We start from the raw sequence: 27,598 nt of genomic DNA on the forward strand, positions 1-27,598 counted from the left end.
CTTATTCCACTCAGGCTAGTCTGCAGGGTTTCAACCCTTCAGAAAGCCAACCTTTTGAAACCTCTCCTTTTATGCTTCGAGACAGATGTCTCGAGACATCTTTGCACAAGAGGCCGCACAACTTTAAAAGCGTTATTCGTCAGCGAGCACAAATGGCACGGCCTCATCCCTCAGGTCTTGTTCCACTTAAACCTACAAGCAGAGCCTCCACAGAGGGATGCCTGTCCACTTCCTTATTACTTGGAAGAGAAGGTGAAGGGAATGTTCCCCCTCTTAGCCCTGGAAGTCCAGTCTCAAGCCCAGACTGCCCCCTCTGGTCACAAATCCCCTGCACCGCTGCCAAAGCTGCCTCTGCCAGCTGGGGGACAGAGGAAGCAGAAACTACAGAAATCACCTCACTGAACAAAATCTGTGCTCTGAACGCTGCAATGGAAAAATCAATTCCAAGATGGAAAGGACTAGTAAAGCAAACTGTGTACATGGCAGGAGGAAACAGCCAAGAGCCAGGTTAGGTTACCTGTCACTGGGCAGTCCTGACTGAGGGTCCTGGTGCTACCTGGAGCAAAGTGTCTATTTACATATTTACTGTTTAATGGCCTCTGACCTTGGTTCTCATCTCTCTTCTTTCCCTGCAGTTACATCCTTGCACTGGGGCCGGCAGGTACCACGCTCTCAGGTATGTGCATTATTCCACCAGCAGCGCTGAAGTGTTGGTTTACAAATTCTCTGCTTCCCCAGAAATGAATTTGCATCTTAAACCACCGACTGTTCAAATGGAAAGCCTTGTAATCTGCTTCCCCAGAGGGCTTTGCTGCAGTGCCATAACTTGCCCTGCATATAAACAAAATCGCTGCAGTAACGTTGTTTTGTGTTTGAAATTGCTTTTTGAAAATTAAGAACTCTGTGCAGCTTTTAACACAGGTTTATTGTTAAGCTGAAACCTTGTCTCATGTCGGCCCTGAGCAACTTAACACCAAGAACACACAAATAAAACAAAAACAACTCAGAGCTGACTAGAGACTTTTGAGGGGAACAGTGACAGACAACCTCAAATGCTGTAAACTTGTGCTGGAGGTTTAGAGAAGCAGAATAAATGAAAAATACTCCCCTTTTTGGAGGAAGGGATATTCAGTATAGACACAAAGGCAGGAGAAAACAGGTCTCGGTGTATCTCTTGAGAGATCCACAATTAAAAGAGTGATGTACCCACCTCATAATCTCCTGTGGAACAGAGGGTCACAGGCACCCATCCTACACACGTGGTTAGAGGTTGTACAGGCACTGTGAGGTACAAGCTTATCCTTTCTACAATTCTTTATGAGTAAGCAAACTTTAATCAGACACCTGGTCTCACGTTAAGCAAATCTTTTTCCGCGCTGTGCTTTGAGTTTCAGTCACCTGGAAAGCCAAGAGGCTCAGAAACATCTACTTGGGTGACTCCTGACGGATCTTTCTCTTGCACTGGAACAACCTGAGAAGTGGCTGTAACTGAACTCAAACACTTCAAGGTGTTTCATTAATGAGGTGCAGTGCTCAGTCACCACATTAATTGATTAGTCTTATTTCTGTGACTGGAGTGGAAACGCTGGGAGATGAGATGGGGAGGAAGAATCAACTAAGCCTTTGAGTCACTACAAGGCCTTGTCCCTTTGATGGGAAGTGTCAGATTAATCTTCATAAATGGTCATAATTACTTGTGCCTGGAGCTCAGCCAAGTCATTCCAAATAAAAATTAAATTATACAACTGATTGCATGTTCAGCCTCGTCTCCAAAGTGGTAGAGCCACCACTACAGAAACATGCTGACATTTACTGCATGCTTGTAACAGGAGAACAGACTTTTGCCTGAATAGTGAGTAGGATAACCTGGTAATCATTGATTATGTTTTCCCTTAAATAATAGTTTTACTAAAGCTTGGCTGTAGATCCTGTCACACTCGCTGGTCAGACCCCTAATTTCTTTGGTAAACTGCAGATGACTCTCCCTTCTTCATTAAACTCAGCTTTAACTAGCCCTGGTCAGATGGGAAATTTATGAATGTTTTTTAAAAACTGGGAGAAAAAATGGTGCAATTAATTAAGTTCACTTACCAGAAAAGGGGTAAGTACACAGACACCAGTGCTGATGACATCTACCACCAGAAGCAATGCTCCTCTTGGAGGTCCTGAGCAGAGTGCCAGTCCTTCAGAGGAAGGAACACTTCTAAAAGGTAAATCTTCATAAATTTCATAGAATTCCACTTAGCAGGAAGAACCCAGCTCTTCCCTGTGCCTGCATGTGCTTTGGGAAATGATGACACAGCCATGAAACACTTCAGGTTCACCCCCAGATCAGCTGACTGGAACAGCAGACACTGAGAGAAAAATTATGTGGTCCCTGTTCTGCTCCTTATGCAGCTTCCAGCACCTTAATATTAGGCTTTTTTAGCTGGTTATAAATGGGATTTTCCAGAAACACAGCATATGGAGCTTTTAAAACAAAGTTAGAAAAGGAAATTAGTGTTTCCTCATGAGACAGTGCTTACTTCTTTGGTTATTCCAATTTTAAATCATAATAGGTAAATAGCTGAAGCATCTACACTGATTTATCTGGGCAAAGACAGGTCAGCTTGCACACTGCTACATTATCTGACAAAACTAACAGGGGACATTTAGAAATCTAATACCACTCCACTGTATCCTTAGGAAATAAAGGCTAAATAACAAAATATCACTAATATATATTTTATTCACCTAGAAACAAAGGGTCAAAAGTCACAGCATGGAAGTTCATTTTATTTTGTAAACTCATTAAAAAGATGTCCATGTACAAAATAAGGACATTTTAACAACATAATTGCAGACAAAAGAAACTATAAAAATTCAACACATTAATAATAAAAAGGTTTTATTTTCTTTCTGCATAATTCCTTGCACCTTCCACACCAATCTGCACGCAACCTGAAGTACAATTGTTAGAATCAGTAAAATGCAAGAGGCTGAACATAAAACCATTGGCTCTGCTGGAGGAATGTGTTGCTGAAAGATACAAACCCTGTTAGCTAAAAGTAAGAGGCAAGACTGAAGGAACCGGCTGAGGCTGCTAAATGGTTATTGCGCATTGATCTGCTGAGAATTCCAGCTCACTTGGCTTCCTGCGAATATTCAGGATATTCCTTAGGGGAGTAACAGACTTAGGCTGAACACTGCTTTGTCCAGAGATGTGTGTTGTCCTAATACAGATTCCAAAATAAAAACACTTCTGAAGTAAAACAACCGCAGTCCCAACAGGTGTTAACTGTGCACCAAAATCTGCAGCAGTTGTGTAACAAGCTGCTGTGATACATAATTCAGCTTTCAGTATTGGATACTCCTGACTGCAAGTTTGCACTTAAACCCTTGATATGCTGCCAGTAGAAGGTCAATTATAAAATCATATTAGTTTTTAATCTAATTTATAATTTAATTTGTCCCTGTTTCTCCCCCCAAAACGACTCTCAGGATTGAAAGTTTGTTCTTGTAACCACGAGTTGAGGGTTTTTTTCTGTAAAAGGTTTTTCTTCGCTGTGTCCTCAGCGTAGGCTTGAGACTGTCGAGTGTTTCTGCAGATCCACTGCTCTCCACTGAGCAGAGCTTTTGGGTCAGGAACAGTCCATGCCACACGTGACTCCTTCTACTCCATTTCCCAGTGTAAGTGTCCCAGCTTTGAAGAGTTAAGTAAACATCTCACAAATGAGCAAAGAGCAACTCGAATGCCTGGAGTTTAATCCACTTCCAAGGTCTGTTTGTCCTCTGCCAGGACGTAGTGCAAGAAACAGCCCCACCGACATAAGGCACTTACCTACGTTACACGAGGGGGGCAGGGGAGAGAACTCCTGTAACATGCAGGGCTGGTGAGAGTCCCACTGGAGAAAAGCAGAGCCCGTGGGCTCTGGTAGTGCTGCCACTTCCCTGGGTGCTGCTGGAGCAGAGGCTGCTCTGGAACAGGGGTCAGATCCTCCCGTTGGCAGCCGCTTCGTTCCCCTTCGACTTCTGGTGGTCGTATTTCACAGACACGATCAAGAAAAGCAAGAGGGTTGCTCCTTGGATAGCAGCCAGCAAGAAAAAATAATAGTTTAATTGGCAGCCATTAATGTTACCTAGAAAGAAGTGGGGAGAAAAAAATAAAACATTAATACAGACTGTGCAAATAAAAATGCGAATCTCTTCAAGTTTAAGTGGTGAAGACCTTTCTGCAAAACACGGGCAAACCCAAATCAAAGCACATTCCCATCCAGCAGCATGGTTTCATTTTTAACTATCCAGAGCAAAAGGTGGCCCTGCTGAGGAAGATGTGCACAGCACAAGCAATGCTCTGTGCTCCAATGGCCTTAGACCAAGTAAAAAGGAAGAAAAGACAAAAAAAATCCCACACCACCAAAACCCCACAAAAATAACAACAACAAAACCAACAAAAAAACCCACAAAAAAAACCCCAAAAAAATCCCCAAAATAAAGGCTATTAAGGGAAGAGTTAGGCAACTCCATAGATACAGTGAAAGCCTTTACTGCAATTGTTTCTCAGCCTTCTTTTGGGACAAAGTTTAGAGTTCATGCAAACATACGTGGTTTCTTTGTGGTTCACCTCTGACACTCCCTCAAAGTGGTTACAAATTGGTGATGATATAATGTGAACACAAAATAATGTTAAATTAAGGAGGCTCACTGCTAAAACATTATTTCTCTGTTAAGAAATGTGCACTACCTATTGCTGTACTTCCAAGAACAATATATTGTGGCTCATTTCCAGCGTGCCCCGTGAGCCACAGCCAATGGGACCATTATGATCATCAAATAGGGTGCAGAGAGTAAAACAGGGATGTACACATGGATCCTAACAAGCTGTTCATGCAGCATGCCCATAAACGTTCAGATTAAATTGCTTTAATTACTGAAACTTAAGATTCAATTAAAGGAACTTATAATAAAATGCAATAAAATTAAACAGAGGCTTTCCCTGACATTTAAAATACAATATACACGTGAATCTCCATTCCAGGAGCAGACGTGTTTAAAGAGTAGTAATTATCCTTTATGAGATGGGATATTAAACCCAGGAAATCTTAGTTCTTGTAGGAGAAACAAGTCATTTCAATGGCAGGAACCAACGCTGAAGTGCCAGCAGAGAGTGAGCTTCCTGAGCAGATTTTGGAGGCATCAGTTGCCTCCAATGGCACCTTCATTAATTTGTATGTAATTATTACCCTCCCGATATATATAACTGAATTATCTCGGTACAGAGTTGCAGAAAAGGATGCTTTTCTAATCTTAAAATTGACTGGGGGAAAAAAAAGTCTCAATATGACGAAATTTTCATCTGGTGAGGGCACTTCCATAAAGTTAAGGCTATTTTTCATCTTCTGCAGTTTTTGGAAGAACAACTTATAAACCACTGATGACAACTTGTGGCATATGTACTGACCCAGATAACATTACTTCGTGGTAGATGCAAATCAAGTTTAAATGGCAAATTCTCTTATACCACATTTAAAGCTAAAGTTTAGGCTGCACTTTTATGCCACGTACACACAGTAGGTCTAGCATATGTTTTAAGAACTTTTCACACTCCTTCAGTTGGAACTAATTAGCCCACAGAGGATGGTGGGATTTTTTCTGAAATTCCCAAGGTGCCACCTACTGGTACCAGTAATTATTTTTAACTTCCACTGGCAATACGTAGCAGATGATTTGATGGACTTTAAGTGTATAAATAGCTAGCAGACAGAAATGCAAAATTAACTCAGGGTAATTTCAGTGAAGTCACTTGAAAAGAGGAAGCTGAATAATCACTAAGAGAGAGATGGGTACATTTTACTTCCCATAACCACAGACAGTAATTTCAGTACTCGATACCAAACATATTCTTCTTCTGTACCTAATTTAAATAATTTTTTTTTTACTAAGATGCAAGTATTTGTAAGGAATTTCTAGTGATAAAATGCAGTAACAGCTGAGCAGGCAAAGTGACAGGAGGCAAACAATTAATAATGAGAAACACACTTACCAAAATCAGTGTGATTACTCATCCACCCGATTTCTTTAATCGACACCAGTGCCAACAATCCAGAGCCAACAAATGATCCAATCCCCGAAAAGAAAAAAAACAGCCCCATAATGGCACTCTGCATGGATTTGGGAGCAGCTGAATATGCAAATTCTAGGCCTGTATTAAAAGATTCAAAAAAAAAAAAAAAAGCTACTGGAAGATCTAAGAAACAAGAGTAAATTGTTCTGATTTAGTGCTGTGGAAGTTACAGGTGGGCAGTGAATCCCTATCAGTTCCCAGATCCCTCTACTTGCTTTATGAACCCTGTTAAAGGTCATCAATGTATCAACCCATCAAATGGGCAACATCTGAGACACACACTTTGATCTTATTAGTATTACACCTGTAAAATCAAGAAATCTTCTGAGCCAACATATTCATTTTGCTGCCTAAAATTATCCTCAAAGAAACGTATCAAACTAACTCTAATCTGCCAAGTTCCACGTTCCCCATCTCCCTCGTTTCTGCATTCCCTGTCTGTTGTGCAGTATTTACAAAGCACGTGGCATTCCCTGCTGAGAACAAAGTGCTCGAGAACTGAAGGTCGCTCTTGCATTGACCATGAACATTTATTTCTCACAGACTCAGTGTCTGTATCTCTGAAGGTGCAGACAGAGAAATTAATTGCAGCTGGAAGGGCAGTAATTAGTTTTTACCTTTATTTTGATCTAGAATTCTCTGAGCTCATTGCTTGCCAGCCCATTCTTTTGAAGACCTGTAGATATGGGGTTTCAACTTTAAACTGCCTTTATCCAAATTTCAACCAGTAAGCCCAAGGAAAACACACCAGTGACCATCAATCTGAAAATGTGTGCTACTGAAATAGAGTACCAACAGAACACACTGGGTTAGCTCTGCCATGCAAAGACTAATGCCCATGATTAACTCCTTTTTAGAATAATACTCCTGTCAAAAATCAAATGGGATTATTCACAGGAGACAGGCAAATACATTCTCTGCAGAGCTGTTTTTGACAGGTGAAATGCTTGTTTCAAAACAGTCTGCTTCACACTGAAAATTAATGCTACCTCATCTGGCATTTTTCTTGGCAAAGAGAGCATTACAGACCTGAGCATTGCATAAATCTTGCATTACAGACTGAAAATTGCATAGATCTTATGTCTTGCATAATAAAGGTGTGCTTTGCCTACACCATTACTGGTGTTTGACTTTTGCTACTCCAGACAGGCTTTAATAGAAACACACTGGCATTTCTTTCCAAGAGAAGGATTAACACTTCAAGCCAGACAGGCCCATTTGCCTGTTGGGAACTTGGAACTTGGTTCTTGAAAGAGAACCAGAACTGTGTGTTCTCACTGATCCCACCCTGCACTGCCACCTGAGAAATCACCAACAACAGCTTCTCCTTTCCTGTGCAAAACACGTTACAAAGGCCAACAACATCTCTGGGAGGGCAGGAGGGAACTGAAACACCCAACTCTGTGTGGGTTCCTGTGAATTCAAACTGTAAGGAGAGAATCGCTGCAGAGATGGAGACACATCTGCCAAAGGGCAAGGGGGGGGGGCAAAATTATATTTACTTTGAGAATTAAAAATGCCTTTTTAGTCTTTCCCTAGGCTTTGTGGGGGTTATATATAAATATAAAAAATTCAGGTATTTCAAGGAGTATTTATCTGGCCATTCTCACTTTAAGAAAAAAATAAAAAAGCAGACTACTCTCAGGATGCAGTAGTTTGTTTTTAAGTTTTTTGTTAAGTTATCAGAGCTGCCACCAGTGTCCAGAGCCTCAGCCACATTTTGGTCACCAGGCTTCTGCACATTTTGTAAAAGTTAAGCTCAAGTATAACACGTGAAAGGATCTGGACCACGTTTTCTCCTGTTCATTTTACAGCTATACTGGATGTGAGAGTTCCTGCTGGGAAAAGATCTTAAGGTTCAAAACAAAAAACCAAAGTGGGTGTAAACACTGTTTGCACTTTTTCCAACAAAACAAGGCACGTTTCTAAACTCAAATAATTTTTCCAGCCACGCTAATATTTAATCTGGCAGAAGGAATATCAAATCTTTTCGTTGCCTTCAGAGCCTCTTTGCCCTGCTGGCAGCCATTGATAACGATTTCATGCTACCACAAACAAGCATTTCTGAAATTAAACCCTCTCGCTGGTGTTGTCGTGTGAGATTACAATTCCCAGTTAAACAGGGGTGTGTTGAGAGGACTGACAGAGCAATACAAAAGATTAATGCAATGTGTGTCATCTTTTTAAAGGTACCTCGAGTGTAACTAATGTGGCTTAATAAGAATATGCTTAGTTTTACAGTAAACAAAAAACCAAACGTATGTTTCAGCTCTTGTGATATTTAGCCCCTTTTTGTTCAAAACAAACATTTCCACATCAATGTAGTTTTGTAACCATTAACAGTTTGCTTATTTTAAAGCTGACTTTCATAGCACAATGGATGCTTTTATCAGCTTTAATATCAAATTGGTAAAGTATACTCTTGAGTCTTTAGAAGCCTTCTTTAAAATATTAAGAATTAAGCTTAGATAACAATCAGAAGGCAGGAGAAAAGTCTTTGTAAAATAATCAAATAAAAGGGCAGTACACAAAGCAATTAAGCTCTGCAGAGAATTTCTGGTACATTTTTCCTAACAATGACCAAGAGTTTTTGAAGTTACAAAGCTGTTGGTACAGACCCAGCAGTGCAGAACAGCAGAGTATTCAGATAAAAATTGTGTAAGCCTTAAAGACCTGACTTCTCATGAAGTCCACTAAAGCATTTGAAAAAAACCAACCCTCAGTTTGGAGTTCAACAAACAGAGAGTTCTTCAAGTCCTTGACCTTTCCACAACCTGCAGATAGTTGTTTTTTCCTTGCAAACCCCTATAAACCAGTAATAGCACCTGACAGAGAAACAAGATTGTGTAAGAGGGAAGATATTGATTTATTTTTGCATGAACACTTGTAATTCTAAGTCATCTGCTTATCTGAGTTCAGACTTAATTGGCACAATCTCTGAAGTTGTAACTATAAGTAAGTAACTCATTTCACTCTTTTGCTAAAAATGCTAAATTAAGCAAGACTCCAGATTTCTATGTGTTAGGATTTGTGATGGATACTGTCCACACCTAATGAAATGCACAGCATAGCCATGACACGTTCAGCACACTGCTAAAGCAGAATTCCCATTCAAGAACCTAAAGTGTCTGATCTCTTGGCTCTTAGTATGCTCTGAAGATAAAAAACTCCCTCAAGCAAATTAATTGATGGATTTTTCTATACATCACTGGGGAAGGGGACACACCCCTTCAGCCATTCAACACTTCCAGATCCAGCTACTGACTGCTGGAGGACAGGGAGTGAAGAAGGAGGATTTCACGCAGAATTCCTCCAACACAGTAAATATCTATGGTTAAGTTTAATACATATCTAATTCCTCCAGTCACAGGAGGTCCCGGGCCAGAGGGATAAAAAAAACCCCAACAAACAAAGCAAACCCACATTTTTCTTCTACTTGCCAAGCAATCCAAGCCCCTTGTTTTACTGCCCAACAACTGTGATGACAGCAGAAAACACGCAACCAGAAACATGCAGGAGCAGAAGTTCTCTGTTCCACTTAGAGGGGAACAAATGGGCCATGTGACAGCTGGGGCCACCACCAGCCAGACCTGACAGAATTAGAGGATCTCATTTTAACCCACTGTGCTTGCCCAGGAATGAAAGTCACCTCCCTCAGGGGAAATGAAACCAGGAGGTTCTGTCACAAGGAATCGAAGAAAAAGAGCTGCCTGTAATGCCACTTCGAGTGGGTGATCTTCAAAGTTCACCATTTGCAAAGAGCATTTCAACAACTTAATAAGTAACTATAGTTAAGCAAAAGCTAAATGATTTTTACATCAAGTCACTGGAGGAGTTCTAAAATATTAAACAGAATTGCTGAGCTACCTGATGTAAGTAGTATCAGAGTAGCTACTTCTACTCCCATGAAAGGTTTCTGTTATTGGTAACCAAGCATTGCTGCCAAATATTAAGATGTGCAAACACTCTGCTAGGAGATTCCCAGTAGCATTTCACTTGTTTAATCACAGTCCACCAGTGTCAGACATGCCACAGTGACAACAGGTGCTTCGGCTGCCTGTGCTCCCCTCCTGCTAATGAGCCCTGCAGGTCTGTGAAACAGCTCAGGAAATATCAGATTTTATAATCCTACTCACCCTCTCCTCCCACTTCTCTTTCAGCCTAAAGATCAGTATGATCACACAGTTGTTCTGTGTACATAACACAGAGCAGTATTAGAAAATCTAAGGTGTCTTGCATTTGTTCAAGACAGGCAAAAATTGAGCAGTGTTTCAGTCTGTCTGGTAGCCAAAACCACTACAGAAAAACTGATCTGTACATGAAGTAGACAAAACAGTATCAAAGTAGCTACTTCATTATGAATATTCACAAAACCTTTTCTTATTTCAGAGATGCAAAAACTCCAGTAATGTGAATTTAAACTGGTGGTAAGTTAAGTCTTTCTAAAGATGGTCCTCACAAAGGTGTTTCCACTTACTACTTGACTTTCTAAACTGTAGCACAGTTTTTAAGCCAAAATATTGCAAAGCACAAATTGTATTTGCAACACAGAGGAAGACTCAGAGGACACAATACTGCATTAAAATACAGTATTGAGAGAGTACATTGTTTTCCATTAGGGCCTGAAAATATCCAGTGCTAACTGGATGCCACACAAATATTTTAAGTGTTGCTCTGCTCGACATTCAATTTTGAAAACTAAGTCTTATATAGTCAGTTTTCAAATGTGCAAACAAAATAGTGTGTTTTGCCACTTCAGATTAAGTTATAATGAATAATAATGTATTTGGAAACATCAGAGCTTACTTATAATGATTTGAGAAGTGTCTATATTCTACAGGCCCATCATTTAGGATGGATATAAAAGCAGATTTAAAACAGACAAAGACTCTTACCTGCTATACTTGCAAATATTTCACTGAATCCAATCAGCACATATTGAGGAATCTGCCACCATATTGGCAAATCTGCAGCATGGTATGTAACATTTCCAATTGTCTGATTAATTGTTTTAACCTTCACAATTTTTAATCTGTTGCTTTCCAGAATTCCTACGTGGAGGAAAAAAAAAATGACCTAAGACACAAATATTGTTTCTTCATATTCAGAATTAAATTAGGATTCAGCCCTGAACTGCAATTACAAGTTATACAATGGGAATATGTATTTATTTCCTAACAGAAAGCATTTCAGACTACTTTTGCCATTGTTATTTCAAGACATACAGTTGTTCTGCCATAGAATTAGTGATTATATTCTTATTCAGCAGCAATAATTATATAAATACTTAAACCTTTCCTGGATGGATCAGCTGAGAGCTTTTTCATACACACTGTGCTGGGCTTTTTTTTTTAAAGACAATCTCATTTTCACAAACTACTACTTTGCAGTGTTGAACCATTTCACCTGCCACCATAGTATTAATAAATTAGAAACCATTTTGCTTATCAAAATGGCTACACTAGTCCTGTAGGACGATGAAAACCCTCTATGAATATGATTATGACCTTTATGTGACACTTTTCATCCGAAGAGAGCCAAAAGCTCATTAGAGCTTGATTTACAAGCAAGACACTGCATAGAAAGTACTTCATAGAGAATGAAAAGTAGACATGATAGTGTAAAATATAAGCATTTTTAGCTTGCTCAACACAGCAGTTTAGAGCAGAAAGTGAATATCAAATAGCACTGTAGGGTTTTGTTGAGGTTGCCCAGATTAAACGATTGGGCTCAGTGTTACAGAATAGCTCACAGTTAATAAAACTCCCTCCTTCACCCAAAAACACCTCTATAAAAGAACTCTCAGTATCCTTGGAAATAAGGTGAATTTATTCTTCACCGTTCAGAGGAGCAGGACTGAGTCAATGAGGCTGCTTCCTACGGTGCTTGTTACCCACACGGCCTCCCTGTGTGGGTAGTGATCCTTTATGTGTTTATATTCCTCACAACATAAGTAGATTTAGGAGGCATTTAGCCACACAGGAGCATAATTAAAATATACCAAACCTTGCCATAAATTTCTCTTCAAAATAATTCAGAATCTAGAATCCACTGAGTCTTCCTTAGACTTTGATAGACAAGCTTCATGTTTAATCTCACATGTTTAGTAGTTAAAATAATCTCAAGTTCTTGCTATAATGGTTTAAACTCTATAAATGAAGTAGATTTTCCAGTTGGATAACTTTAAATATTGCTGCTCAGAATTTATGATAAAATGCATGAAGCACAGCAGATGTTCATTAAATCTAATCAGTTGTATTTCTACACAGTTTATAAAATATTTTAAATAATCTAAACAATCTAATGTGCAGCCTGAGTAGTGTCCACAACTAATGCCTGTTAAATAAGTTAAAATGGAAATATGGCACAAACAAATCATTAGGATATTTCCATGATTGCAGAGTTCTTAACATCATCATATGCTGAGGATTTTAATCAGTCTCTCTCTCTAAGGCAGAAATGGTTGGAAGTAATACTGCATTTTAAGAATATTAAAATATGGCAGCTATAAATATCATTTAATGAAAAAATAAAAATTCTATGAAACATATAAACCAACAGAAGTTTTCCACCCTGCTAGAAATAAACAGTTTTCCTACACCCCAAATTTGTGGCAACTGAAGCTCTTAAATTCCTCTCATGATGAAGAGAGATGAAGTTACTCCAAAACGTTAAACTTTCCAAACAGATTGCAGATAACCATGCAAAGAATTCACCTTTTCAGCTTCTACTGTGGAAGAGCTGGGGAGGATCAAACTCACAAAAAACCCAAATGTGTTACATTTGTAGGTGAACAGAAGAAGTGGCATTTAATATTTTTAAGAATTCTGCTGGATGAATCCATTCCCCAAGTCAGCTATCACAGCTCAATGTGCTTTTCCCCCCACTACTAATAAAGACAGATATTGCTGGTTTTGAATTCCCTTATATGTGAGTCTGAGTTCTATTTAAAGAGCTGACATTTAACTGTTTTACATCATCCCCTTTTGCGGTACCAGTGTTCTAAGAAACATGGAATGAGAGAAACACTCCTATTTTAAGTTTAAGTGACTTTGCTTTAAGAACTTTCCTTGCCCACATACAAAGTGACCTTGGCCTAATAAGGTAATTATCTCTCTCATTGAAAGAAATCTTAATAGCCATATAAAGTGTCCCTCTCCCTAAAATATAGGGCATCACAAGTGCTGAAATTCATTTATTTAATGCTATAATGCTTTATCAATATGTTCATTTCAGTGATGCCAGTGAAGGCTATGGATTCCATGAAGCATTGCTCAGAGATGTTCAGTTCCACATCAGCAGCCTTTAACAACCTTAAATCATCTCAAAAGCAGCTGATTTATGGTTCCAGCAGAGTTGCCATCTTTTCCCTTTCATGCTACAGCTAAGCTATTTTACACTACACTAATTCCCAAACATTAGGGCACATTAAGGTAGGGCAGAAAAAACCCAAAGTGGGAGGAAACTCTTGTTCAGCCATAACCTAACTTGATTACTTCAGATAAAGGCAAAATTTCACCTTTTTAATATTTGGAAGTCAGACTGTATGAAGAAACATACTTATTTCTGAACTAATTTGTTTTCCAGGATAAATAAATTCTCAACTTCAAGATCACATAAATCAGACAACATGGACTTCCACAATACTGTAAATTTCTTTTTAGAGGACTAACAGCCTTGTATCCAAATGCTGGATACTCTGCTCAGGCAACTCACTGATCATGAAGGTAAGGCATTTGGTCAGAAAACAGATAGTTCTCCTCTACCAAATGTACTGGAAAGTAACATTGTATGTGAAAACCTGGACTGACAGGCTGGTTTTAAAGGGTATGTGCAAAGTCCACTTCAGGCAGGAAAAATGGTCCAGTTTTACTGCAAATGTTCAGAACAGTTTAGTAAGTTTTTGGATACAATCTCTTTCATTGTGGGAAATGCATCTGTGAAGTTGCATTACAACTATCCCATGAAAATGAGATCTGAATAACGTTAAATTAAAGATTCACAAAATTTTTTTTAAAATGCCGTTGCAAGTAGCTGAATTATTCATTATGTAAGTAGATCTCAAAGTTGTCTCCTTACCTGCAGCAAAGGCAGAACACATGACAAAGAACATCCCAACTGCAATCCTCTTCAACGAGGACGGGAGCAGCCCATTCCTCTTTAAAATGGGGTCCACCAATTTATCTTTTAAGGGTATTAGGATCAGAATAAGCACTGCATCAAACATGGTCAACCAGGCTGCTGGAAACTTAAAGGGTAGATGACTCAAGTTAGCAATTCCATACTTAAAAGAGCTGATTTTTACTATTATTTTACAAAAACAGATCTGTGATGAAACACTCAGATCCAGAATACAGCCCCGTGCGCTGACAGACGCTGTGAAAAGAGAAACGAGGGTGTGTCAAAGCTGAGGAAAACATTCAGCTATTCAGGTTTTCATTTAGTCTGGCTGCTCAGAAATCTGTCAGCTCAGAAGCACCAGTGACTCCTCGTCACAGCAGTTCCACCAGTGTTGTGTATTCTCTCTCTCCAGATGCACCTCCAGCTGTGCTGAGGTGGGTGTTAGTTTTGTTGATGTTGTTTCTGGGGGGCTTTGTATTTGTTCGAGTGTTCAGAGCAAAAAGGTTCTTTTCACAAAAGCAAATAACAGTGCACACAGTTCCAAGGAAAATGAGGACTAAGAAAATTACTGGGCAGATGAAGAAAGGACTCTCGGAATGCAACACACAGAACTCAGGGACGTTTTGCAAAGGATTTTTTAGAAGATTTCTAAGTTTCAGAGGGCTCATATTTTAGGTGCTTACTTTGAATTAATTTTTGTTAAAACAAAAGTTAACTATATAAACTAAGTCTGTATGAAGTCCTTTTGAGAGCTGAGATGGCCATCAGCATTATCACAACATCTGAGTGTTTCTGCATAAATCCTGAAATACATCTTATGGAAAAAATAAAAATAAATAAAAAAAAAATCGCTCTCCTTTGGGAGCTTTTCTGCCATTAAGATTTTCTTAGTCATAGAGCAGCTGTCTGAGGAATGACTGATTGTGTAACTCAAATCTAGCAAAAAATTGTGCAGATTATTTAAATTAATACACTCATTTTTAAAAGCATTCCAAGTCACTAGTAATGGCACACAAGTCAGGAAGTTATTTAATGCAATTAAATAGTGCCTACTATTTGGCTTCCAGTGATAAACTCTAGTCTGACAGAACTAAACTTTTTCCCTACTTCAGTCATGAAAAATATGAACTCCACTGCTTTACAAAGGGAATAACAATCTAGTTTGGCTATATGAAAATATTCAGCACTTTGATACAGAAGGTTGTGTGCATTACTTAGCAATGCTCACATGCTTTGACAAATGCACAGTGAATTCTGCTGAGTTAGTCAAATCCTTGCTTATTTTGAAGGTTTGCAAAATTGTAGCTGTCAATTTTCCTCCCTCTCCCACTCACCTTTCCCTTTGCTTCAAATATCACACCAGCAGTAACCTGTGTCACAGTTTGTACAGAGACTGATTTGTGTAATTAGAGTCAAGGATGTAGGAATTTTTTGTCATTGCTAAATCTGGTAAGAAAGATGAGAAATACCAAATGCCTCTGGCACTGCTGTATTTCACCCAACCAATCACTTGGGTTTGGGGTTTTTTTGTTTAAAATGTATGCTTTCCATTTTCTACTCTATCAGGAGCCTGCAGATTAAAGGGCATACACATATTTCACTCTTTTCATATCAAGAGGAAATAAAATATGTCTTAGTACTGGGCAGAGGTGCCTGCAAGAGCTTAAGGAAAACCTGACAAGGTACAGTGTAAAATGTTATATTACTGCTCCTTTTCTTAATTAACTCAAATCACTACATAAAGGAGATGGCAGGTCAGCATCCTTCAGGTAGACCACCTACCATGGAAGGCAGCAAAACCAAATTAACTTAGTTGTCTTATGCTGTTGGATCACAACAGAGTATTTCTAAATAAGGCAACACAGCTGATGTGCTGCAGAGAAAGGAGCCAGTCACTCTTGGGGCAAGACAGAAAATCATTCTTTAGAAGTATCAAGACATTGTTCCATCATCCTTGCCTCAAATAGTGTTTAAGCAAACACTATAAGTAGGCAACTGATTTTAAATCCACACTTTTGTTAGAAAATGTGGTATTTTAAAGTCTTTTCAGCAAAAACAGTGAAAGCCATTATTTTTTGAACTAATTTAATTAAACATAACACTCTACTTACAACTTGAAACAATTCTAATGCTCAGCTTGATAACCAAAGCTCCCTGTTTATTTCTACACAATAAATATTCAGAGTGACAATATTTTTCTTTTTAATATTCAGTCTGACAATGGGACTCTGAACTCCTGTGTGCACTCTGTAGAAGAAAATAATCCACTTCTCTAGTCCAGCTGACAGTGTTATAAAAAGACATCACATGGTTCATAATAACACAAAGTAGATCTGTTAATAACTTATATTCATACTTTTTGGTTTTATTTCTCTGTACCATTTCTGCAGTCCCACGATGACAGCCTTTCTTGGAAAATATTGACTGAACAGCTTCTTTCAAGGTAAAGTGATCATTGATTAAGCAGTATAAAGTAACAAATGTATCCCAGACTCCAAACACTAATGCATCAGTTAAGGATGGGTATTCCTACTGAGCCTGCAGGAATGCTGCAGTCCTAGTTTGGAAACTCAGGGCATATAGATTTATAAGCTTTCTGCAAAGGTCAGACTTTGCCCACTGAAGCATAAAGACACTTTTAATTAAAGCAGTGAGAGTTACCTGCACACATTCAGAACAGGATGGTGTGGACTCCACATGGAGCTGTTGGTGTAACAAAATCCCTGCAATGTGCATTGTGGTTCTAAATGCCCAGTGGTTCTAAATGGCCACAAATTCCCCTTAGGCACTACCTGAACTTGCTGGAATTTTTGTACAATACTTACCTCATTTGCATTTCAGCTAAAGAAAACATACTTCTAAGCTGTTTTGTTCTGCTTACCGTGTGGATGGAGTTGGTGTCATTTGGGATTTCAGGAATTTTCAGATGGAGACTTTGCAATACATATGTTGTCTGCATCTAGAATTAGGAAAGATGAGCTGAGATTACTTGGACAAGGAGTGCTGAGAGTGAGGCATTTTTAATAATTAACAATGATTATACCAGAGGTAGAGTGCTAACATAGCAAACCAAAGAGAATTATTGTTACAACATTACAAAATTTTTATTTACATTTACAAAATCTGAGTCTTAACTACAGCTTCAATGATATTATTTTCTTTTTCATTATTAGGTCAAAATATTATTTGAGAGTTTTCTTAGTAACCATTTTTTCATCTCTCTCCTTCAAGGTAAGTTTCAGATTTATGAGAGAACCCCCAGAAAAAATATTAGATTAGAAATAATGGGTTTTTTTAGACATGTAAAATACAACTGTAACCATTTGGAACTACTCACTTGAAAATACACTGTCCAGTAAGGTATTAAAGCCAGGAAGACAGGGATAATCTTGACAAGAGCTTTTACATCTTCTACTTTGTCTTCTCTGAAGGGGCCCCCCCGAGACAGCTTGGCCATCTCAAACAGGCTTTGCTTGCGAGGCTGGTGAAGAACTCCCTGGCCTTCACTTTGGAAAAGAATTTGAAATGTTTAGTTAAACAACAGCAAAACCTGACATGATTGTGACACTTCACCATGAACAGCTTATGCATTTCCAAAGTAACTCCTGTAAGTTACAGCAACACAACCAGGCCAGAATGGGTCACAGCAGAACTCAGAATAACCTCTATTTTGTGATATTGTTTGTTAACTGAATTAATGATGGTAATTGAATTGTCAGTTGAATTGTTTCTCAATCTGAGGACCTGAAACCTGACATCTCTTATCAGTGATTCAACCACCAGTATGCCAGGGGCACCTCTTAAGTGTGGAAAAATTTTGGCTGCTCATCAAGCCACTTACAATATTAAATGCAGATGACAGTGTTTTTCAAATCAGAAGGCACCCATAAACAAACCTAACAGAGAAGTTAATTCATGCTTAGAAGCAGCACAGTCAGGTTATGCCACAGTTTCAGAAACTCTGAACTAGCAGCATGGAGATCCAGTGACCTCAAAATGTGCACAAACCTGCTGGCTGAACGTTCCATGTGTGTCTTCTTGGAGCAGCAGGAATACGTGAGGATTTTGAACATGTCTGTGAAGGCACTGCCATCGGGGGGTTTGGTGATGAAGAAACTCTGACCACACAAGAAAACCATGAAGGAAATCCCAATGCAGACTGTTGGGATGCTGTATCCAATAACAAAGCTCACGTTCTGCTGGATGTATGCAATGCCTCCCAGAGACAGAATAGCTCCCAAATTAATGCTCCAATAAAACCAATTAAAAAATCTTCTTGTGGCTTCCGGGCCCCGATCTTTGACCTGGGAAAGATTAAAAGCAAGTAATTCAATTTCTGAAGAAAATGAAGCCTGTTTATTAGAATTCAATCAAGTTCAATGCACAGAAGAGTTCAGATTTCATTAAGAGTCACACTGGAATGACTTAAGTGTTTGGGGCTCCACATGATATTTGATGAAATGACACCTCACTGAGCTGCACCATTAAGGGAATAACCTTCCAGAAGCCCAGCACAGGGATAAGAAAGCTGAATGACAGCTTCCCCAGAGAGATCATCTTATTTCTACTGCACTGACTCTCATTTGGTCATTTCTCTACACAAAGCTCACTCAGATTAACATCCCATAGTCCACAGAAGTTGAAGCAACTATATTTTTGGTAAACAAAATCTCACATAAAAATTCATGTATTGCAGTAATTTGCTTTTTCTAAACGTATACACATAACAGTTAACTGTATTCCATCTTCTAAACCTCAAATGAATACTTGGTAATTAAACAACAAATTTAAAGTTTAACCCAGTCCTAAAGCTTATCATCAGCACATAAATGGAGGACTTGTCATTCTGACCTTTAAAAAAACCCCCAAACTAAATCTGGGTTGCCTGAGTGTCACAAGGCCCCAGTAAACATTTTTCCCTCTAAGCCAGCACTGTTCATAGTGTTATTTTCCTGCTTGAAGCTCTCAGTGTCTCTCAGTGAAAGTAAAGACATCCCTGGTTTACAGAATTATCCTGCAGAGTTTTCAGCATCACTCTTTATTACTGCCTACCACAAGTCACCCCAGGTTTTGTAATGAAGTCACAGGAACCCAGCATCACTCAGAAGAGGTGAGGTAAAAGAAATTATGCAAGTTAAATTTTGAGAAGATACATTAGAAAGATCAACTAGTCTGTAGAAGAATTCCTAACGCTGGATTTGTCAGTGGTTTATGACTGAAAGGCCATTAACAGTGACTAGCAAGTCAGTGTCATGCACCAGTCTTGCTGAGTCAGTTAACTTTCACTTGTAGCTGCAAATTTCTCCTCCTCGTTTGCCAGATCTTCAAAACATCCACGTTTAGTCTGCAATATGAAAAGCAAGCTGTGCCTTGAAATAAGTTTTTAACATTGTCAGTTGTGATTTACAGCATCAGGGTTCTCAGTGGTGCACAAACCCATCTGTATCATTTAGCCAAGCCCAACAAAAGAAATATTAAGACATTCTTTTCCTGTGCAAAGTTAATGGCATCGTTGGGCACTCAGGTACATCTGTTACCACGTCAAATGCAATCCTGGAGATAAATCCAAGAAATTCTCCCTCTCTAATTTCAACTTGGTACTCATTTCCTAATTCTAATAATCATCACCTGCAGTAGTGTATCAGTCCAGGAATTCCCTCCCTCTAATCCCCAAACAGCAGCAGGATATTAGTCAAACAATTACAAGGAACACAGTGCTCCAACTTGTGCAAAGAGTTTTATGAAGTTTCCATTTCTTCATCATAAAGTCTCGGTTCTCTTATTTCTGTAAAGGAGAAGACTTCTCATCCTCCCTCTTACACATGACCTTGCTGACATCTGTACAAAGGAAAGCTGGGAGAAGAGAGCAAACTCTTGATACAGGTAAGAACAGGGCAAGCCCAGCGTGATGCTTCTATCAAGTATTATCCCAGCCTCCGAGAAACTTCCTAAACCAAGGACAGCTTCTATCTATCTCCTTAATAAATGCAGCAGCTCTCCTCTCCATGAACTTGTCTAACCTGCCTCTGAACCCAGGTCAGCTTTTAGAATCCATAATATCCCCTGGCAAAGAGTTCCCCAGCTAATTACACAGTGGGAAGCACCACCTCCCCTCGCCTGGTTTGAACCTGCCCTGGCCTGGCCTCACTAGTTCTACCCAGTTCCAGGAGACAAGAGAAGAAAGCTGAGCTTTATCCCATCCCTGGCCCATTTCTGCCTCTCTCCCCCCAGCCATTAATTCCATGAAACCACTGTCACATCTTCCTTCTTGCTGCATTTTCAAGGGTAGAAGCTTTAGGTTGATTCCTGATTCTTTGCCTGGAAACTCCTGACCAGGCCTGTGTGCCTGAAACTTTCCTCTCCATCTCCAGTATCCTTTGTGAAACAGAGTGACCCAAAAGGAAGGCGGTGCTCAAAAAGGGCAGGCACACCACAGGCTGACAACACAAAGAATCCATTTTCTCCTTCCTCATCAAAGGAAATGTATGCACTAAAAATCACATCACAGCCACATCTGAGATGGTGCAAAGATGAAGAACTATGGAGATGTCTTTGCCAAAACCAGACAACACGGTAGAGTTAAAAGGCAATTCTTTTCAAACATCTCATTGGCTGCCTGAAATATCAGCAATATTACATTTACAGCAGATCACTCAAAATTTCCCCTGCTGACTGTTATACCTGAGCTGTGTGACAGCACAAAACATCTTCATAATACATTTTAATAAGGGACTAAGAAGAAGAAAACCATGTCAGACTTTTATTATTTTACTTTTATCAAGTGCAGGCATTTTCCATAAACCTACAGGAGTTCTCCTTTCTCCCCTTATGCTGCATTATTTTCAATCACCCAAGCAGAAAGAAAAATCTATCACTCCCTCTGCTCAATTTCATCTGTGCTCAAGCATAGCAGCACCCTCCTCACTCTCCTTGTGATACCAGCACTTCCAGTTTCATTAGATTCCCAACATCCTACCAGCAACTGCAGCAGGAAAATGATGGACAGAAATGGCACATCCTGCATCGAATCAGTGCTCTGGGCTAAGGGTTCCACATCCCTGCACTGAGAGTCAGAATTGGTACATTTAAAAGATTTTGGCCCCATTGCAATGAAACACATTAAAAAAAAAAAAAATCTGGTGTCCTTTAAATATAAAGAAACCAAATGCAGAAAGAAAAGCACGGTGACGTTCTGAGTTTTATAAATGAGACTACACAGCACTGGATTTCAAAATAGTAATAGTTCTCAAAATCAAGATTTCTAACACAAATCATGTATCAGATTAAATATGGTCACATAAGACATAATGATGACCACAGTTTTCACGATAAAGATTTCTGAGTGCCTGGCAGACTGTGGTGGGAACTGTGCCATCCCCAGGTTATTTACAGCCACTTTGAGCAGAGGACACACCAGCTCTGTAACTCTGCACTGCAATCCTCTAAACCCACTTAGGATACAAAGTTACCATCTTAGAGCAAAATTTCAAATGCAACTCCAACTAAGAATGGGAGGAAGAGTAACTGGATCTTTGGTCACAATCCCCGATGAGAAGTTATGACTGACAGCGAATTCCACAGCACAGCTGTCCTAAGGTTCACACTTAGATCTCGTTGTGACTTCAAAGAAAGATGATCCTTGCTCAGTTATCCCTCTCCTGGATTTTTCAGCACCAACCTCTTCCTCGGGAGATGGTCCAAGCAGTAGCCAAAGCAGCTCAAATATTAAGATCATATTAGATTTTTCTGATTATTATGCAAAGAGTCAGGAATCTAAACAGACATCATTGCTTTTCCATAGTTCCTGTTTTAGATGCTCTGCTTTGTCACAAAGGGATTTCTGAGCTCTCACAGGTCAGTTCCAAAGAACTGGTTACTAAAAGGTTTGTTATTTTTGCTGCAGCTCGTGTGTATCTGGTGCCCACCATTCCCCTGGGACATCTGATTTCTGTCATCGTCTGCTAATGATCTCAAGTGTTGCCTAAACCCCAACATTTCAGAGTTCCAGGACGCGTCTCTCCCTTTTCACATCACCACAGATTCGAAGCTCTGAGCTCCCATTTGACTCACACGAGAGGAACAAGATCACTCCAGAGTTACTGACAGGAGCGGTTTTCACTTGTTCCTGCAATCAACCGATGACAGTCACAAGTGACAGATGCAACAAAAACCCCCAAACTCATCCCAGTCAACTCTGTGAGCAACCACACAACAGAGCAAGGGTGGAAACACAGAAGCTTGTCCTTGTCTTAAGCCTGCAAAAGAAAGCACAATGACATCGGTTCTGTGCAGTCAAATTTACAGAATCCTGACCCTCCAATCCTTCACTACAAACACCAGTTATTCCTTGAGGTCATCTGGAGAGATCAGTAACTGAGCTATTACTCAGTTGCTACATAATTTCAAAGTTTCATACTCAAATTTGGCAAGTCCACATTTAAAGTCTGCTTCCTGTCCCATCTATTCTGTTTCTGGCAGAAACAGACACAAATTATTATTGGCCACGTGAATGCCACAACTTGTTTTCAAACTGCAGAAGTCTTAGATGTCCACAGGCTCCTCAGAAGTTCAACAACAGCAACAAAAAAAACCCCAATCTCGCAGTTAGTGACCTTCAAGTCTTTATCTGTGGTTCCCCATCCTTACCCAGAGGCTGGAAAAATCTAAGCTCTACAAACAAATAAATATCACTCTAAAGCCAGCTTTATACCAGCAATTTCCAATAGTAACTGTAACAATAATTTTAGCAGAGCTGGAGGATTTCTGGCAGTTATGGGCTGAGGAATTTATTGACTGTGAGGGCAATACAGAAGGAAGCTTCACTGTGGGTTAGAACTGGTGTCTCTAATCACCATAACCCAGAAGGAGATTCATCTATAATTAGAACAATGATTATGGCTGATACTAGATCAGTGGTCTGCTGCTAATTCTGGCTTCAGTGCTGAAGCTAAACCAGCTTTCACAATAATGGCAAACACTCATATTGTTTCCTAACTACAGAAAGTCACAAACTGCTACATAGAACAGGAAGTGACAGCAAAACACTTAGAAGGGGAACTGGAAAGTGCCGGGTTGTGCTGATCACATGATGAGAAACGCTATTCTGAGAACCACGGGTCAGACTTGGAGCAATGTGATGGATCCATCTGCAACTTCTAGAAAAACAGCTCATTTATAAACACAGTTAAACAAAGCTGGTCTATCCCCACTTTGCAGTGACTCTTCTTGCTGAGCTGGTTGGCAAAAGTTACTCGACACCGACTCGACTCAGTCACTTTAACAGCACTTCTAAAGGCATCCATTTAATAGAAATTAAGAAACATCTTTCAGCTTTAGAGAAAAGTAAGTATTGGAATTCAGTTTCCAATGTTCCACAAAGTGATTCTCCTCACTGTATTAGAGCTCTCCACCCAAATTCTGTACATACACCAAGGCTGAAAAACTCACGTGGCAATTTTTAAGAGATCTGCAATGAAATGTAATTAACAGTATCTGGAAAGTGGTTGTGTCAGGTAAATTATATACAACTATATACAACTCAGACTTCCCTTTGTTTGGTATTTAAGGGGAAAAGGACAAATCTTATCAGCACACATCCAGCCAAAACACTGTCTGGATTGCACTCTGGCCTCCCAGGAATGTGGTTCTGGGAGACAGGCTTTATTCTCAGCAATATATGAGCATCTCCCCAGCAGTTTGCTACATTCCTATGCAGGGAGAAGGCACCCAAGAGGGCCCCAAACTGCACAAGGTAAGTGGTATGCTGTAATTTATTTAACAATAGATAAGCCAGAAAAAGAGAGAAGGGGAAAAATTCAGTCCTCGGCAGAGCTCTGCTGATTATTATGGACCAGAAAGGAGTATTTCTTTTGCTTCACCCTACATAAATCACTGTGAATTATCAGCACACCTAGCCAAAAACTGCTTTCCTTGAAATCCTGGGGGAAAAGCCTTTACAAAATCCAGCTACAACAGCTACACTTCCATTGGCAATGGCTCTTCTTTTGCTCTGTTCCTGCCATTATTTCTCTCTTATGTTTAACGTTCATGAAGCATTCTGGGAATAAGCAGTCAGTTTTGAAAAACACCTTACAAGATAAAGTCATATTAAAGCTATTTCACTTGATGGGCTCAGGCTGCCTCAAACAGAACCAACGCACTGGGGACACACAATCCTGGGCTGTAATAATGTTTTACATTTATATACTGCCTTTCACCCAGAACTCCCAAATTTGGAATACACGAAATGCCAAAGAATGAGAAATGACTGCAAAACAGAGAACAGAGCAATGTTTGGCAAAGATGCTGTGGTAGATCCTCCCTCTTACGAAGAATTTCATGGCATTTCTGACACCTGCTCTAACCAGAACTCAACAGGCCAGCAAGCAGAAGTGCAACTGGATTTTCCTTGCTTTGCCACCAAGAACAGTTTGGTTAAAAAAGCTGCTCGGTATCTGAGCATCTGGAATTCTTTGTAAAGCAGAAATTATACTTTAACATCCACAGTCAGCATAGCACCTTAGCATAAGGCTGTAAAAAAGGGACACACAACAGAGCATTCCAGTCAATACTGAACTCTGCAATGTTTTGCGGCTCTGCAATGTTTTCTGTAAGGCCACTGGGGTCTGCAGCGATGATCCAATGAATGATATCACTGAGGCGGATCCAGGGAAGGTCATTTGACAGGACATGTCCTCATGAGAACAGCCCAGGTGAAACACTGAGAGCACCTTCCCACCCATCGTGTGGTGCAGCATTAACCTGCACAAAAACATCACTCAAGGGCAATGCAGTGCACAGAGAATACCTAAAGCATAGAAAGCTGTTTGTTCTCTGGCCTTCGTGTATCACTGGATGATAAAGGCCTCTGACACTGCCCCAGAAGGCCCATGCCATCCTTGTCAAAGCTAAAATGTGTATCCTGATGAGCTCTGAGGTCAAATTAAATGGGTTCAAACTCCACAATAGAGGATAATTAACAATCCACTTAATGGCCATCAAGTATTCAACCCAACTGCTCAAGATGGTGATGGCTAAGCCAGTTCAGGGACCACAGGTAAGGCAGGGTTACCAAAGGCCATAAGGGATCAGACACCACACAGACACCAAAACTGTACCAAACAGGGCACAACCTCACGACCTGCATTTACACAGGGAACAGAGCTGGACGATGTGATTCCCTCCGAGGCTGAACGCCTACAGAGAGGCGAACCAGCAGGCGCTGCCCACCCCACCGAGGCAGGCAAAGCCCCTCTTGCACCGTGACAGCCACCCCTGGTCCAGACCGGCGCCCACGAGCGGCTCCTCCAGCGGCTGCCGAACGATACCCGACCTGGTCCGCCCCGAACGGGGTGATGTTGGCCTTGACCGAGCCGACGCCCAGCCCCACGAGGACCAGTCCCACGAAGGTGGCGGTGGCGCAGTAGCGGGTGGCTCCCGCCTGGGAGCAGGGCGCCGGGGTGGCGTTGGCGGCCGGCGAGGAGCAGTTCTCCACGGGGAACAGCGGGATGTCCCCGCAGAGGCCCTGGTGGGTGTGCGGCGCGGCGATGACGGGGAAGGCCAGCATGCCCAGCAGGTACAGCGCCATGCTCAGCAGGATGGTGCCGAACTTGCCCAGCAGCGCGTCCGCCAGCCAGCCCCCGAACGGCGACACCAGGTAGGTGATGCCCATGAAGAGCAGCAGCGCCTGGCTGGCCTGGGCGCCCTCCCAGCCGTAGGGCGGCCCGTTCAGGAACAGCACCAGGTTGGAGGTGACGCCGTAGAAGGCCACCCGCTCCAGCAGCTCGGCCAGCAGCACGGCGGCGCAGGCCAGCCGCCGGCCCTGGAAGGCGCTGGCCGCCGCCGCCCGCCCGCGCTCCCCGCTGCTCAACAAGGGGCTGCGCTCGCTCGGCTCGGGCTCGTCCATGGCGGCCCCGCGTCCCCCCGGCCCTGCCCTGAGGGAGCCGCACCGGCCGCGCCGGCCCCGAAACCCCGCCCGGCGGGGCCGCGCCATTGGCTGAGGGCGCTGTCACTCCCGGCCGGCGGGGCCGGGGCGGAAGCGGCGGGGCGGGCCCGGCCGTGAGGGGAGCGCGGATGTCCCCTCGGCGTGGATGTCCCCTCAGCGCGTCCCTTGCCCCCAGCGGTGAGGGCTGGGGAATCCGGAGCTTCGCCGCGGGAGGAAGGCAGCGGTTCTCACTCCGCTGGTGTGTGTGTGTGTGTGTGTCCCCCGCAGCGGGGAAACGGATTTCCCACCGAATCGCACAACAGTTCGGGCTGGCAGGGACATCGGGAGACCATCCAGTCCCACCCCACTGCCAGGGCAGGGGCACCTGGAGCGGGTGGCACAGGAACGTGTCCAGGTGGGTTCTGAAGGTCTCCAGAGGGGGAGGCTCCACGCCCTCCCTGGGCGGCTGTTCCAGCGCTCTGCCACCCTCCACAGAAAGTTCTTCCTCGTGTTGAGGTGGAACTTCTTGTGTTTTAGTTTATGGCCACTGCTCCTCATCCTGTCGCTGGGCACCACTGGAAAGGGTGTGGCACCATCCTCTTGACACCCACCTTTGAGACATTTCTGTGCATTTATGAGATCCCTTCTCAGTTTTCTCTTCTCTAGACTAAACAGGCACAGCTTCCACAGTCTGTCCTCATCACAGAGATGCTCCAGACCCCTCACCATCTTTGTGGCCTCTGCTGGACCCTCTCCAGCACCTCCTTGTTTTCCTTGTACTGAGGCCCCCAGAACTGGACACAGCCCTCCAGACGTGCCCCGAGCAGAGGGGTTGTGGTTTTTATAGCTATTTAATGCACTAGTTCAGGACTGACCCACAAGGAGGCCTTTCTGCTGCAAAATGGGATACATGTGCATTGTAGGTGACTTTGTGTGTGTTCTGCAGCCCCTGGTGAAGGTGTGGGCACTGAGCTGTGTCTGGGGTGAGAAGGCAGGATCAACCTGAGCAGTACCTGCAGGAATTACATAAGTACACACAGAGAATGAACGCTCTGACCTGAATGGAATGAAGTGTGATTAAAATGAGAAAAGAAATTAGTGGTTGCAAGATCAGAACCCTAAGAGGTGCTTGAGTTCCACCATCACATGTGTTGAGGTAAAGGCCATGAAAGTAGGAAATTGTCTTCAGCAGATCTTAAAATTGTATTTTTGGCCAAAACAAAGTGGGGAAGATGCTCCTCATTGCGTGTTTTCAGTGAAAAAGGTAAATTGATTGACGTCAGTTAGGTACACCAAACATCTAGGTATGACCTGAAGTTTTTGGAGCAGCGTTGGTAATTGAGCAAGTGATGCTTGTAAAAGTAAATATATTCATTTAATAATGGGCCTTTGTAAATAATGTGCCATAAAAATGACTCATTAAGTATATTTGCTCTCTTAACTAGTTAGCA

At 41.4% G+C, this 27,598-nt stretch overlaps 1 protein-coding gene across 1 annotated transcript; it reads right to left on the reverse strand.

The window, feature by feature from the left end:
- Positions 1–2,710: 2,710 nt before the first annotated feature.
- Positions 2,711–26,207, reverse strand: SLC15A4 (solute carrier family 15 member 4). Its single transcript, XM_050318204.1, has 8 exons — positions 25,557–26,207; positions 18,233–18,528; positions 17,562–17,730; positions 17,106–17,183; positions 14,183–14,351; positions 10,999–11,154; positions 6,023–6,181; positions 2,711–4,118 (listed from the first exon to the last, which is right to left on the reverse strand). The coding sequence occupies exons 1-8, from the start codon at positions 26,127–26,129 to the stop codon at positions 3,970–3,972; spliced, it is 1,749 nt and encodes a 582-aa protein (XP_050174161.1). The 5' UTR covers positions 26,130–26,207; the 3' UTR covers positions 2,711–3,969.
- Between the last annotated feature and the right edge of the window lie 1,391 nt (positions 26,208–27,598).

The sequence above is a fragment of the Myiozetetes cayanensis genome, unplaced genomic scaffold (genome assembly GCF_022539395.1).
Source record: "Myiozetetes cayanensis isolate MyiCay16 unplaced genomic scaffold, myiCay2020 scf21, whole genome shotgun sequence".
In the NCBI taxonomy this organism is placed as follows: domain Eukaryota; kingdom Metazoa; phylum Chordata; class Aves; order Passeriformes; family Tyrannidae; genus Myiozetetes; species Myiozetetes cayanensis.

What these genes read in the sequence shown, in the direction of transcription:
- SLC15A4 (XM_050318204.1), bottom strand. Translation starts at nt 26,129, where the DNA reads ATGGACGAGCCCGAGCCGAGCGAGCGCAGCCCCTTGTTGAGCAGCGGG. An exon ending in CCCCGTTCGGGGCGGACCAG is followed by an intron (nt 18,529 to 25,556) that starts GTCGGGTATCGT and finishes AATCTTTCCCAG; the next exon opens with GTCAAAGATCGGGGCCCGGA. An exon ending in GAGTAATCACACTGATTTTG is followed by an intron (nt 4,119 to 6,022) that starts GTAAGTGTGTTT and finishes ACTTCTTTCTAG; the next exon opens with GTAACATTAATGGCTGCCAA.